This window comes from Ochotona princeps, chromosome 11 (genome assembly GCF_030435755.1).
Source record: "Ochotona princeps isolate mOchPri1 chromosome 11, mOchPri1.hap1, whole genome shotgun sequence".
Classification (NCBI taxonomy): domain Eukaryota; kingdom Metazoa; phylum Chordata; class Mammalia; order Lagomorpha; family Ochotonidae; genus Ochotona; species Ochotona princeps.
This window is the reverse complement of record NC_080842.1, coordinates 31,819,889-31,834,694: the sequence shown is the minus strand read 5'-3', so window position 1 is coordinate 31,834,694 and position 14,806 is coordinate 31,819,889. Positions and strand designations below refer to the sequence as shown.

At 38.5% G+C, this 14,806-nt stretch overlaps 1 protein-coding gene across 4 annotated transcripts in view; it reads right to left on the bottom strand.

The window, feature by feature from the left end:
• Positions 1-14,806, bottom strand: part of GLRA3 (glycine receptor alpha 3) — a 123,156-nt gene that overhangs the window by 13,911 nt on the left and 94,439 nt on the right. For all 4 annotated transcript variants that reach the window (XM_004579034.3, XM_012931395.3, XM_058670411.1 and 1 more), the window contains one exon: positions 8,081-8,295. In XM_004579034.3, the coding sequence (XP_004579091.2) occupies positions 8,081-8,295 (215 nt within the window). The remainder of the gene's footprint in view (positions 1-8,080; positions 8,296-14,806) is intronic.

Here is a 14,806-nt window from a genome sequence, read left to right as displayed (position 1 = left end):
AACAGCACATGGCTCACCCTAGACTTAACACTTTCTATATATGTGACGCTGCTTTCCACAAGTGTGAAAGTTGGTTCTCATTACTGTCAACATGTATTTGATTGTTCATACCGAGTATAATTAATGTTTCCATTTTTGTGGTCTCCTTCTCAGTGTGAACCTTATTGATTGCAGTCGCCTGCTTAGTTTAGGTCCTGATGGTAAAGCCCTCATTGGCCTTAGTCCTGGCTGTCTGTACTGTGATCCATGAATCTTTGCCACGTGGATTCACCCTTCCTCCTGGTTCCCCTGGCCCCAGTCAACCACCTTCTCCTAAGCTAGAACTCCATAGATTTTGTTCCTCCCTGTCACCACAAAGATTGGAAGGAAATGACATGGGAAGGAATGGAAAGGACACAACATGATTTTAAAATGAAAAATAACACAAAGGAAAGAGACAGAAAGGGATTAATACAAGGGAGTGCTAGGCCCAGATTTTCTACAAATATTCAAACCCCTGTCCTTTAAAGGTAATCATTCAAGTGGATTTTTAAGAAAAAGTTTTTATGATTTTAGGTTGATGATGCAGTTATTTGATGTTATAATCAAACAAAATTTTATGTATGTGCCAATTGCTCAAGGATAAAAATATCCTTTATTAATGCCTCCTCTTATCATTTTGGTTTGTATGGATATCTGCATGCATTCCAGAGTTAAGATGCCACACCAAACAATGTCAGCATCTTGCTGTATATCTCAGCTTGGATGTGGAAAGTTCATTCATTTACCAAGATTTCAAATTAAAAATATTCTTAACCTTTATGAGGGGCAAGATATTGTTCCATTTAACTTGGAAATGGTAAAATATCTGGAAGCCTGCTTCCCTCTAACAGACATTAAAATTCCTTTCCCCAGAACATGTGCATATAGGAGGAAGAAAGTTAGAGTGGGTTCAGACCTGGCTTTCATTTGCCTTAAGGATTATCATCCCACATTTTTGAAAATTGGCTACTTTTATGCTGTTGGTACCATTTGTTTATTTTTCAAAGATTTATTCATTTTTATCGCTAAGTCCAAATTACAGAGAGGAGGAGAGTCAGAGAGGTAAATCTTCCATCTGATGATTCACTCCCCAAGTGATCACAATGGCTGGAGCTGCGTCGATGTGAAGGCAGGAGCCAGGAGCTCCTCTGGGTCTCCCACGCCGGTGCAGGGTCCCAAGGCTTTGGGCTGTCCTTGACTTCTTTCCCAGGAAACTGGATGGGAAGTGGAGCTGCCGGGATTAGAACCAGCGTCCATATGGGATCCTGGCGCATTCAAGGCGAGGACTTTAGGCACTAGGCCGTTACATTGGGTCCTCCCTCCCATCTGTGTTTTTAAGTCAAGTGCCAACCTGTGGAAATTTTGATGAAGCTTCGGTTGCACTGTGAAAGGATAAGCACTCTGACATTCATGGAAAAGTCGTGGTGGAGGAAAGACTAAATAGAGTAGGGGGGAAAAAGCTCTCTGCCCCTTTCCCAACTGGCTCTTCAGGGTATCAGACCGGGCTTTATCCAAATCTAATTCAGACTCCCATGCCACCCATGCTTATTACTGTGTTGTCTGTACATGTTGCACTCTCATTGTTCATTTCTTTGTTACCTTTCCACTTGATAGTATCTCTGTTTTTCCCATTAACACAACTGTCTGCAGTACCTGTATCCGTACCTGCTGGGTAATATAGACAGACGGATGAAGGAATCAAATGTTCAAATACAGGAGGAAGAGTGAAACATGGATGACTCATGTGGAGATCCTCTTTCTCTTTTTTTTTAACAGTCATAAATGCTATTTAATGATGTAAGTTCCATCATGAATATAAGGAATCTGTTCCCATTTCATTTGTCCTTTTTTACATATATATATATATATATATATATATATATATATATATATATATATATATATATATATATTTATTACATTGCAATATGTGACACAGTTTTATAGGCACTGGGATTCTCCCCACCCCTTCCCGAGATCCACTTTCTGAAGAATCATTCTGTTAATACCTTGGTTTAGAATATTTTATGTGGACCCAGCATGATTGCCTAGTGGCTAAAGTCCTCACCTTGCATGTGTCAGGATCCCATATGGGCACTGTTTCATGTCCTGGCTACTCCACTTTCCATCCAGCTCCCTGCTTGTGGCCTGGGAAGGTAGTTGAGGACTGCCCAAGGCTTTGGAACCTGAACTTTTATGGGAGATGCTGAAGAGGTTCCTGGCTCCTGGCTTCGTATCAGTTCAGTTCCTACCCTTGCAGCCACTTTGAGAGTCAACCAATGGATGGATGATCTTTCTTTCCATGTCTCCTCTCTTTGTAACTCTAACTTTCCAATAAAAATAAAGAGGTATTTAAAAAGAATATTTTCTTTTATGCTGGGATTATTTTCTTGATGGTTAGAAAGGCTGTTAACTTATGTATGAAATATTTTGACCATAACTTAAGTGTGACTTCTGCTGACCAACACAATTTTCAATAGGAAAAAAGCAAAGGTTCCACTTTATTCAGGAACTGTAATACTACTCATAAAGTTTGTATACATTCTTTAGCATCCTGAATCTATTATAGCATGAGTCAGAGATTGGATAAGACATTTAATTTCTAAATTAATTCAACAAATGTTTTTGGTGACAACAGATATATGGAAACATTGTTGTTGAGGTTTTGCTAATTGTGAGTAGTTCTTGGGGATCAACTCTTAAAACTTGTTTTTTCTCATCCTGTCTTTTGATTTCCTTCACCAGTTTCAACTTATTCTCACCTCCAGGCTAGCTTCATCTCCAAGTACAAACAAACTCAGAAACTAGGAAGCTTGGCATTTTACAGTTAGTGGCTTCAAAATGAAGATGGCAGTTGTGATTCCATCACATTCACAGTAGCTCACGGCATACAACGCGCCATCCTGTGACTCAGAATTATTAATTTCTGTGCACTCCTTACTCCCTGCTGTTCTTTGGGACAGTGCCACTCAGTTTGGTGTGTTCCTCTGGACTGTGTGCCAGTAGTCTTCCTAATTCTGCTATGAGGCTCAATCTGTTCTCAGTATTACTCCTTGAATACCATGGTGAGAGAAAATAAAGCCTAACGGCTTGTGAATTAGATGCACTGTCAGGAGACCTATGTCCTGGAAGCCATTCGTAGGCATTCCCATGGAGGCATGCTTTCTCTTGGAAGCATGCTCTTCCACAGTTTCTGGAGACAGTGTTCTCGGGTCTCCTTCCATTGGCACAACCATGTGTTCTTGTGGGTTCCTTTTGCTTTTCACAAGTTTCTTGGCCTTATGTCTCTGCCTTTTTCTTTCTCTCATACTTCAGACTTCTGTTCTTATGTATCCAGTTTCTTCTCTGTGTTCCCAACTTCACGTTTCTATTTCCTGATTAGATCTCTCGACATGCAAATTCTTATGCAATGAAAACTTTTCAATGGCTCACACACCTCTCCTTTGGTCTGAATAAAGAGATATTACAAATTTAGTCTCTTTAAACACATCTTCTCGATCGAATTAGAAAGTCTGCCTCTGGGGCCTATGTCGTGGCATAGCAAGCTTTCATCCATAGCACTAGCACCCATTATGGGTACTGTTTGTCCCAGCTGCTTCACTTTAGGTCTAGTTCCCTGCCTATAGCCTAAGAAAGCAGCCGAGAAAGGCCCAGGTCATTGGGCCTCTGCTTATGTAGGAGACCTGATAATCAACATTCTACGCTATACATAGCATAGGTCACTTTTGACTGAAATTTATCAGCCAAAACCAGTCACAATCAACCCTGACTCCAAGAGAACTTAGCAATATAACCCTGTTACATGCCTGTAGAAGAAAAACGCAGCTTATGTGACTAAATGTACTTTAAAATTCCACAGCAAGTCAAGTGGAAGAGATTTCCACTCTATGTACTTCTGAAACAAAAGGCACAGGTTGAGGAAATGTATGATTTAAGATTTCATCACTGTTAAGGCTATCCGGAATAGAAAATGTGATTAGGTTGGTTAGAGAGGAAAGAGTCTTGGCATGAGCTTGGCACAACTTTCAAAACAGCACTTGGGCAGCCGGCATCCTCTCCCGCAGTGCTTAGGTTCTGGGTTTGGTTTTGTTTCCCATTTTGGTTTCCTGTTAAAGTGCTCACCAGCTTCTTTCTCCTGGCCATTGCCTCGCTGGGGGCTACTGAATCATGGGGTAAGAACTCTCTCTCTCTCTCTAAATTTCTAAAACCATCCAACTTACTTAAAAAAGAAGCCACACAGAATATCCTTTAATTATCTTAAGTAGCTTTTGAAAAGGATGTTTTTTCTCAGTTTAAGGGCAATTTGGAGAATTCCACTGGCTCCTCAGAGTTGCAAACAAATTGTGATGAGTAATTTGGCCTGTGGAAAGGGTGACTGACTCAGGAATATAGATAATTTCATTTCCTCTGAAGTATGCTGAGGTGTTCTCTGTTTGTGCCATATCCTTGTGTATTGATATTTGATTTCGGATCTCTTTAACAACACGCTTAATCTTTCTTTTAAAATATTGTAGTACATTTAGTTATACAGTTCTCTCTACTCCAAAATTCTGTATAATAATTTTAAATTTGGGGGCCGGTGTTGTGCAGCAAGTTAAACGGCCATCTGTTCTCTCTCTTCTTCATCTATTCTTCACCTCTTGTTTTGATGAGTATGTACCAGCAAATACAAGCAAAACATTGGGAGGCAGACAGGTTAAAGCAGCCATTTCCTTGGACTAGATATTAATATTTGTTTGCAATCGTCTTTGTTCCCTTCCTCCACAAGGCTTCCATGTGGATGCATGCACATACCCTACTGACTGGCTTTGGTCATGAGATGCAGTCTAATTTATGAAATGAATACAGAAGCAAGTGGGTGTTTCTGAGCCAAAACCTTGCATGTTTCTGCTTGCTTTTGTGCTCTTCTGCCTACAACCATTGAAAGAACTCATTACTGGGACTTGAGGTTCTAAAACAAAAATACAGAGGCAGCATCCCTGAATCTACTCTGTAACCCAGAACCAAGTCCATGCAAACTGATCTAATATCAGCCATGGCCATCGTACACAGTTACAGATATGAAAACTAGAATAATTGTCAAACATTGTGATCTGGGGTTTATTTGTTATGCAGAATGGTAGTAAAGAAAGTGTACTGAAATAGCCAATGTACCAACAAATCTCACACTGTATTGTAGTAAGAGCTACTATTTAAATGAACTGAGAATCTAGACATTCCGACACCGCTTCTGAGGTTATAGCTTGGTATGGGAGGATATACAGTGTACACAGTGTATGTGTGTGTATGCATGCCTTTGTAGATGCTCTGTGTTCAAAGACCTCTGATGTAATGTATTTGAAGCATATTTATAAAAGCGTAACTCTGCAAAAACAGAAAGAGTGTGCCAACACCGATATGGTCAGTAGTTAGTCCCTATGAAAAAGGATCTCTCTCTCACTTTTTAAGATTTTTATTTTTCTTTGTATTGGAAAGTCAGATTCACAGAGAGAAGAAGGGACAGAAAGATCTTTCATCTGCTGGTTCACTCCACAAGTGGTGGCAACAACTGATTCCGAAGCTAGGAGCCAGGAGCTTCCTCCAGGTCTCCCACATGGGTGCAGGGTCCTGGCTCCTGTATGGAACCCTGGCCCATGCAAGGCGAGGACTTTAGCCATTAGATTTCCATGCAGGGCCCAATGATAAATGTTTTAATGGTGGGACTTTTAGGCACTTCATTCTTTTGTGACAATTTAAAACAGCAGATCTTAAGGAATATGGTTTTAGATATCTGTTTCTAAATGCAACCATTAGCCCTTATCTCCTGTTTTTCTTCTAAGCCTTCCCACCACATAATCAGAATTACATTGTAATATTGTATTGTATATTATGATACTGCATTTATTGCACATTGTATTTTAAGTGATTTCTATCATTTTGAGTGGTATCTTCCAAAAAGATTAATTCTTGTTTCTCCTGGGTTTTTGGTGTATGCCTTCTTAAACTGTAGTACTTAAAACTGTGTATGTCCAACCTCTCACTTCTTACTTGTCACAAAGCTCAAAATATGTATCCAACTTCTGTCTGTATTTGAAGTGAAGAATGCAAAGTGATTGGGCTGTCATCTCCTGGCTCCCAGACACATTAGCAAGAAACTGAGTAAGAACTGCAGGATGGTCAGGATTCCAACTGACAGTCCAGCATGTCATGTGGGTACCCCAAGAAGCAGTTTACCCCACTGCACACCAAGGGCAGTCTCAGGTCACCTTTTCTTCGGCTGTAACTCTACCAAACCACTCTTCTTGTGAGTCACAGCTAAAGCTGTCATCACATCCCCAGTGGGTATTATCTCTATGAGCAGAGAGATACAATATTCATGTATAATTGAATGCTCAGGGTTGAAAACTTCTTTCCTCTTTTAAGAAGCTATTCCTCTTTTTTGAGAAAAAGTATGAAGCCATTTCAAACCTTTTTTTTAATCATTCTATAATATTTGTTGCTATCATGATTCTGACATTTGTACTCATGCCTATGATCACTCAATTCTACCATGCTCTCCGTATTTAAATGCTTTCTGTCATGCCTCATAGAAGCAATATGCTTCTTTTCTCTGTGGTTCATGACTTATAGAACAAATGAGCTTCATTTCTGTTTAGTCTGTGAAAAGGATCAATAAGTAAATTTCCTTTACTAGTTAACTATGCAGTTCTCACTATTACTGGCAGCCCTTGAGACATTTACACATAAAGATTGAGACTTATTAGCTCCATTATAAATGCATTTACAATTTTCACATAGGTAATATTTTATGAAATGAGTTAATATGGGCAATTTTGAAAATAAAATCAAATGCTGATGAAAGTAGACATTAACTTCAAAGACAATCATTAAATCCTAGTCAGGCAGCATAAGTATTTTTAAATATTAAGCATTGTTTTACGCTAAGCTATATTTTGAATTAAAAATGTTCTGTTTCATATTTCAAAAAAATCTAGGCATCTTAATCTAATCAAGTAAATTGCAGAATGCAGATCCTAGAAAAAGGCAAAAGAAACCATCACAACAGATTTATAGTGTGTTTGATGCAGCAAAAAGCATAAAATATACAAGCAAAGTTTATGTAATTGTAACACATTTAAGTACATCCTTCAAAAGGGAAAAATAGTGAAGCTCGCTCAAGGTTTCACAGAATTACTACCTTAGATAATGGAAATTTCTTAGTCATTTTAAGAGAAAAATAATTTTAAAAATCTGTGTGGCTGAGTGGATGAGAGTAGTTCTTACATTTTATTTTTGCACATAATATGGAAAGTAATGTTGAAAGACTGGGCCCTCTGCCAACCTCACAGAAGGACGAGTTTTACACAAACTCTGGCAACTCAACACAGACTGTATTCAAGATATTAGGTATATGTTTCCTATATTAATGGTTACTTCAGACCAAAGGGAAAAAAATACCACAAAAATCATCACCATATTTGTCTGAGAGAGTAGCTCTCCAAGTATTCTCATAGAATGTTTGTGGGTGTGTAATTCTATTATTTATTTTGGAGATTAATTGGCAGTAAACACCAGTGCACACAGATAATCAATGCAACAGATCAAGCTCTATGAATACACATGAAATGTGTATAGCATATTTATACACACTCATATTTATAAGCAAATGTGTATTTACACTTACATATATATAACATTCATTATATAAATAATAGGATGTTGAGACTGAATAATTATGGTTTGCTCACACAATGTAGTAGTGCATCATCTTTAAAAAAACTCCAAAGATTCAGAAAAGTAGATGCTTCAATATATTTTTAAATATTTACAATTGTGGAATTTCACAAGGCATAGGAATGTCACAGATGTTTAAATAACATTTAAAGACAATGTGAAATAGTAGATATCAGTGATTTGTAGAATTTTTTCCTTCATCTGTTTCAGTGTTTTAAAGTTTTCTAGTCTATTTGCATACTGCTTTTAAAATCAATCACGAGCAATAACATTCTCGCAGGAAATATCGGAAGATATTTGTGTGAGGCTATAAGCTAGCACATGTATGCTGTCCCAGAACACTTACCTTTGGTAAAGAAGCCCGTGAGCCTGAGCTCTGCGTGGTCATAGTCAGCACTGTGGTTATTCCCAATGCCACCCTGGCTGGAGCTGCATCCATGTTAATCCAGAATGAAACCCAGGATAGAATAACAATGAGGAGGCTGGGAATGTACATCTGGATCAGGTAGTATCCCATTTGTCGCTCAAGATGGAATCGTACTTCTATACATGTGAACTTCCCTAATTGATCATAAAGAAGTACAGTGATTATGAAGAATGGGTCTTTATTGTGGCATTAAATATAATAAATTTATCATAAATTTTCCCATTATCATTATTTCTTAGTTTTCTTTTAATATCTAGGATAAAAGAGCAATACAGTGTACTCTTTCAGAGGATAGTATTTCACCTTTAAATAATATTTTAAGCTTGTCAGAGTCCTCCAAGATCTATTATTTCCCTTGATTCTAAAAATTGCTCTGAGGCAGACTAGAGAAATGCATATTTACCATGTAAAAGTCTTCCATTCTTATTGACTGTTTCTGGTTGCTTTAAGTATTTTCTTTAGAGGTCGGTGCTATTTTTTTTTTCAGAGACCTTTAGTTACAATTATTTTAAAGTAAGTACTAAAGGATAAATATAATCACAGATGAAGGATTCCTTAAGTCACAACACAAGCAAATAGAAACATGTATATTGTTTCCTATTAATAGCTCTGTAGTAACTTAAAAACAAATATCTGTTCTTTGTGTTTATGACTTTGTGATTTTTTTACGTTTGTCACCAGATGTAATAAACAGAACAGAAAATTAAGTTTCAACTAAACATGAAGTTGATTTTTCTGCTGATCTATTTATATATACTCCACTATCTCTACCACTCGTCTCCTTAAAATTCTTCAGGAGTGGACATTTGTGCTAATAGATAACGTGGGATGTCACATTGGAATGCTTAGATTCAGTAGCTCTGCTCACAACTCCAGCTTCCCAGGGAGTGCAGACTCTGGGAGGAGGCTGTGACGGTGTGAATTAGGTTTCTGACACTCAGGTGGGTGATCATGATTGTCTGATGACCCTTGCTTCTGGCCCCAACAGAGCAACAGCCATTGCCGGCATTTGGGAAGAATGCTATCTCTGCCCCTTGAAAATAAAAGGATATTAAAGAAAAAATTCTCCTAGCTTACACCATTCTCTTTTTCCCCCCAACATTGTAAAATTTACTCATTAAGGGACCAAGCAATAGAAGGAGATAGAGAACCAATGAGAGCAAGACAAAGAGAAAGTGAGAGAGTGAGTTTCCATCTTCTGGTTTGCTTTTTTTTTATTATTATTATTTAATTTCATTAATTACATTGTATTATGTGACACAGTTACATAGATACTTGGGTTCTCCCACCCCTCCCCAAACCCTCCCACCATGGTGGATTCCTCCACCTTGTTGCATAACCACAGCTCAAGTTCAGTTGAGATTCCCCCATTGCAAGCCTACACCAAACATAGAGTCCAGCATCTTATTGTCCAGTCAAGTTCAACGTCTTCTTAGGTATGCCCTCTCTGGTCTGAAGACAGAGCTAGCAGAGTATTATCCCAGTCAATTGAAAGCTCCATCATACCATCAACAAAAACTTACATCATTATGGAATTAATTGACATAGTAATGAGTAACCAACATGTTGAAAGTAAATGCGAGTTCCCAGCCACCTTCTGTGACCACCTCACCTATACTTCAATTTAGTTTATACACAACATATAACATTCAAAACATAACATGTTATACATAACATCATATCATCTTAAATTAAGGCAAACATGTGGTATTTAACCTTTTGGGATTGGCTCATTTCCCTTAGCATTATGGTTTCCAGTTTGGCCCATTTGGCCACAAAGAACTGCATTTTGTTTTTTTTAATAGCTGAGTAGTATTCCATGGAGTAGATGAACCATAGCTTTCTTATCCAATCCTCTGTTGATGGGCATTTTGGTTGCTTCCATGTTTTTGCAATTACTGATTGTGCTGCTATGAGCATAGGAGTGCATGTTGGTTTCTCATAAAACAATTGTTCTGGATATATTCCTAGGAGTGCTATTGCTGGATCAGGCTGCCGTGGATCAGGCCAAACTCAGAAGTCAGGAACTCCAGATCAATTTCCACACAGAGACAGGAATACAAACACTTGGGGAATCTGCTGCCTTTTCGGGTGCATTAACAACCAGCATGATCAAAGCTGCCACAGCCAAGACTAGAAGCTGCGCTAAAACATTGCATGCTGGTCCTTTTATAAATATTATTGATTAATTAAAGTAAAATGAAGATAAAGATTTATATTCTCATATGCTCAGTTCCTCTGTGTGTATATGTGGGTGTATACTGTTCATGCCTGAATGTGTGGGGTTACAAATAGAGAATGAACAAATTGGATAAAATCCACCACCTTGGATCCTGTTATGAACTGGGATCCCATATGGGTGCAGGTTCATATCCTGGCTGCTCCACTTCCCTTCCAACTCCTTGCTTGTGGCCCAGGAAAGCAGTGGAGGATTCCCCAAAGCTTTGGGAACCTGCACTTGTGTGGGAGACCTGGAGGAAGTTCTTGGCTCCTGGCTTTGAACTGGATAAGCTCTGGAAGTTGCAGCCACTTGGGTAGTGAACAGGAGAGAGATGACCTTTCTGTCTCTCTTCTCTCTAAAACATGACTTTTCAATAAAAAAGTACATAAATCTTTTTAAAGAATCTGCCACCTTTTCATTTAAAAAATGAATTTAAAAAAATCTCCCAGTATGTCCAATTCATTTGCGTATAAAATCCTAACTAACCTGTATATTTCATTTTTAAGAGAAAATGTATTCATAATTGTGTTTTTTATCTAACTTAATGTTTTTGTTTTCCATTTTGCATTTGTGTAAAATATGAGAACTATGCTGAGTATGAATCTGTTATTAGACAAGGTCTAACAAAGTATTCTTGCATTTTTTAAAGTTTTTTTTAAGATTTATTTATTTTTGTTGGAAAGTCAGATATACAAAGAGGGGGAGAGACAGAGTGGAAGATCTTCCATCTGTTGATTCACTCCCCAGGTGGCCACAACGGCTGTAGATGAGCCATTTGAAACCAGGAGCCAGGATTTTCTTCTGGGCCTCCCACACAGGTGCAGGGTCCCAAAGCTATGGGCCATTCTTGCTTTCTTTCTCAGGCCACAAGCAGGGAGCAGAATGGGAAGCAGGGCCCATATGGCATCCTGCAGAGGATATAAAGCAAGGACTTTAGCCCTAGGCTACTGTGCTGAGCCCTTCTTGCATGCATATTTTTGTAGTAACATTTAAGAGTCTGAAACAAATGTGCCACATATCTATTGAGAATACCACCAGATGTTTACATTTCCTCTATAATTGGATAAAACTATTGTGCTTTAAATTCTTATGCTATGAAATTGTGAGTTATTTAATGATAGCATCCGAAAAACACCTGCTCAATTCTTTGTGTATAGCAAGCATTCATAAATGTCATATTTTTCATTTAAGCTGTAATAGCTTGATGGATAATTCTGTAGTATGCCAATTAAGATGGGGTCTTCAGATCTTGTATCTTAAAAGAAATGTGGGCAGTCAGCAAGTGGTGATCCAAGTTCCACCAATAGCCAAAATTCCACGACAGCCAGGTTCACCAGGAGCTCAGGAGAACAGCCCAGGCAAAGAACCGCTTGTCTTGCTGTTTTGTTTGATCTGATGAGGAGTAGACATAGCAGCAGACCCTGAGCAGACAGCGTAGAATGGGGTGGATTTCAAAATGCAGGCCCTCAGCAATGCCACATCAGGCTTCATGTTGCATAGCGTGGCAAAGGCTGTGGTACTGGAAGGACAACAGGAAGCTGCACTTGTGCCAAGCCAGGAGCAAAATCATTTCTGGCTCAATGCATTGCACATACATGGATTCCTACAGGTTCCACCCAAAATAGGCCCGGGTAGTCCCCAGACCTAATGGTCAGCATATCCACAACTCCACCAGTGCCATTTTGGGCACCATTTAGCACAGTGTGTGAAAGGCTGTGAGACAGGAGAGACAAGAGTGAACTGCACATATGTTAAGTTGTGAGTTAACTAACTTCCAGCTCATGCATGCACTGGTCCCACAGGGAAAGTAGTACCAACTTTAGCAGCCTACGGATCCCACCCAAAATAGATCCAGTTGGCCCTAGAACCTAAAGATCAGCAAGTTCCTGCAAGATCCAAATCACAAACAACTCAGATATTTAGGACACCTGACTTCTCCCTAATCCTAGGAACTGCTCAAACCAGGCATGGGAGAAAGATTGTACATGCAACAGTGCAGCCACAGCACAGAATTACAGGAGGTGAAGAGTGGTAAAGAAAGTTCTGGAGCTTCAGAGACCTTGATAGAAACATTATACAAGAGCCCAGGTCTAAAATTTGTTAGATGCAAGGGCACAAGTGACTACCAATGGGTAACGGGGTACTAAATGCAAGCAGTAAAATTGAACTTATATCCTGTGAATGAAAAAGCTCAGAAATTTTTCATAAGGAGAAGAATCTGCCAACCAGAAGTGCAGTGACCAAGAGCAGAAGAGACAGCACAATGACTATTACTGAAGACTCTCATACAAAAGGGGCAAAAGCCGTTGCCAACCTCAGAGTTAACTGAGAAATACATAGAGGAATTGGGGAATAAAGAACTTATCAAGAAATACAGGAATTTTAAGGAATATGTCACATGGGAAATAGCAACACTGAAATAAAATCAAGCAGAATTATTGGAACTGAAGGACACAATGCAGCAAATTCAGTTGAAAGCCTCAACAACAGAATGAATGAGGCAGAATAAAGAATCTCAACATTGGACAATGCCTCTTGCCACAATGGGGAGATAATTAAAAGCTGGGAATGGAGCTGACTCATGCCAAAAAAGTATCAAAGAATTAAGAGACACTACAAAAAGGTCCAATATAAGATGTATTGGAGTTCCATAAAGCACAGAAATAGAAGCTGGGTTTAACGGTGTATTCACTGAAGTGTCTAATAAAACTTCCCTGATACAGAGAAAGATTTGGGAAATAACATACAGAAGGGGCATGACACTCCCAATACGATTGACAAAAAATGATCATTGCCATGATACATGATAATCAAACTCTCTTCAGTCAAACATAAGGAAAAGATCCTGAAATATGCACGTGAAAAAAAATTAATTAAGGTTTAGAGGAGCCCCAATCAGACTCACAGCTAATCTCTCACAGGAAATTCTACAGGCCTGAAGAGAATTGAGTGACATATTCCAGATTTTAAAGGGGAAAAATTGTTAGCCCAAAATAACATATTCAGCAGAGCTTTCCTTCATCTTTGAAAATGAGATAAAATTCTTCCACAGTAAAGAAAGTCTCAAAAAATAGGCCTCTTTCAGATCTGCTCTACAAATAATACTTAAAGCTGTCCTCTTGACAGAGAATAGGAATAGCACTCACCAAAACCAAAGACAATTATGGAGAACATCCCAGTAAAATGACAACAGAAGACTAAATCAAACAGTGAATAACCCATTGCTAAAATGATAGGACCAAACTATCACCTATCCATATTAACCCTGAATGTAAACAACTTAAATTCATCAATCAAAAGTCATAGATTAGCTGGCTGGATTTAAAAAAAAAATCCATCTATTTGTTTCCCACAGGAGATACAGCACACCAACAAAGATGAGCAGAAACCATATCTCATGGATTTTGATGTTTTTGTTTTTACTTTAATTTCTTCAGAAGCTTTTTTTTCCTCATATTAAATTCTTCACTGACTCATAGGTCATACAGTAACATTTACTTCAAGAAGGTTCTTGATTTTCCTTTTCATTTTTTCATTGACACATCAGTCATTCAGTAGCATGTCATTAAACTTTTTTTTTTACTTTTTTTTCTGTTTTTTTTTTTCCTGTAGTCAATTTGTTTTGTGGCTTTTCATCTAAGGGGATGTACCGTAACTGTGTAATTGAGACTTTCATATCCAGAAGTGAGAATACAATGTAGTGTGCATCTCTATTTCCAGATCAAAGATGGACTCTCGAAGAAACTGTGAAATATATCTTGACAATAGGATGCCAGACTCTCTGGCATTATCCAAGGCCACAGTATCAGGATACACTTAAAGAGCAGAATGATGAACTTATAACTGTTTATGAAGAACTATACTATTATAATAATATAGGGAAATCACTGGGGATGGGTTGGAGAAGTAATAAAAGAAAGCAAAGAGCCCATGAAACTGTATCACAGAAGAGTAATAAAATGAAAAATATATATAAAAAATTATCCTTTAGAGCCTGCACTACTGGATAGTGGGTAAGGCCACTTCCTGCAATATCAGCATCCCACAGAGGTGTCAGTGTCAGTCCTGACTGCTCTACATGCAATCCAGCCCTACTAATGTGCCTGAGAAAGAAAGGTTATACATCCCAAGTGCTTGTGCCTCTGCCTCCCAAGTGAGAGCCCTGGAACAAACACGTGGATCCTGGCTTCACAACATCCCAGTTCTGTCCTTCGCTGCTATTCAGGGAGTAAATCTGTAGATAGTGGATTTCTTTTTCTTTCTCTCTCACTTGATAGCTAGTTTGCTCACTTTCTTTGTATTCTTTCAAATGATTGGGTATATCATTTTGAAAGAATATATATCCCTAGCTAGTGTTTTTAGTCCCTTTCTGACTCTAAGACAGACGATGTCCCACTAAAAATAATGTCTACCTGGTACCTGTG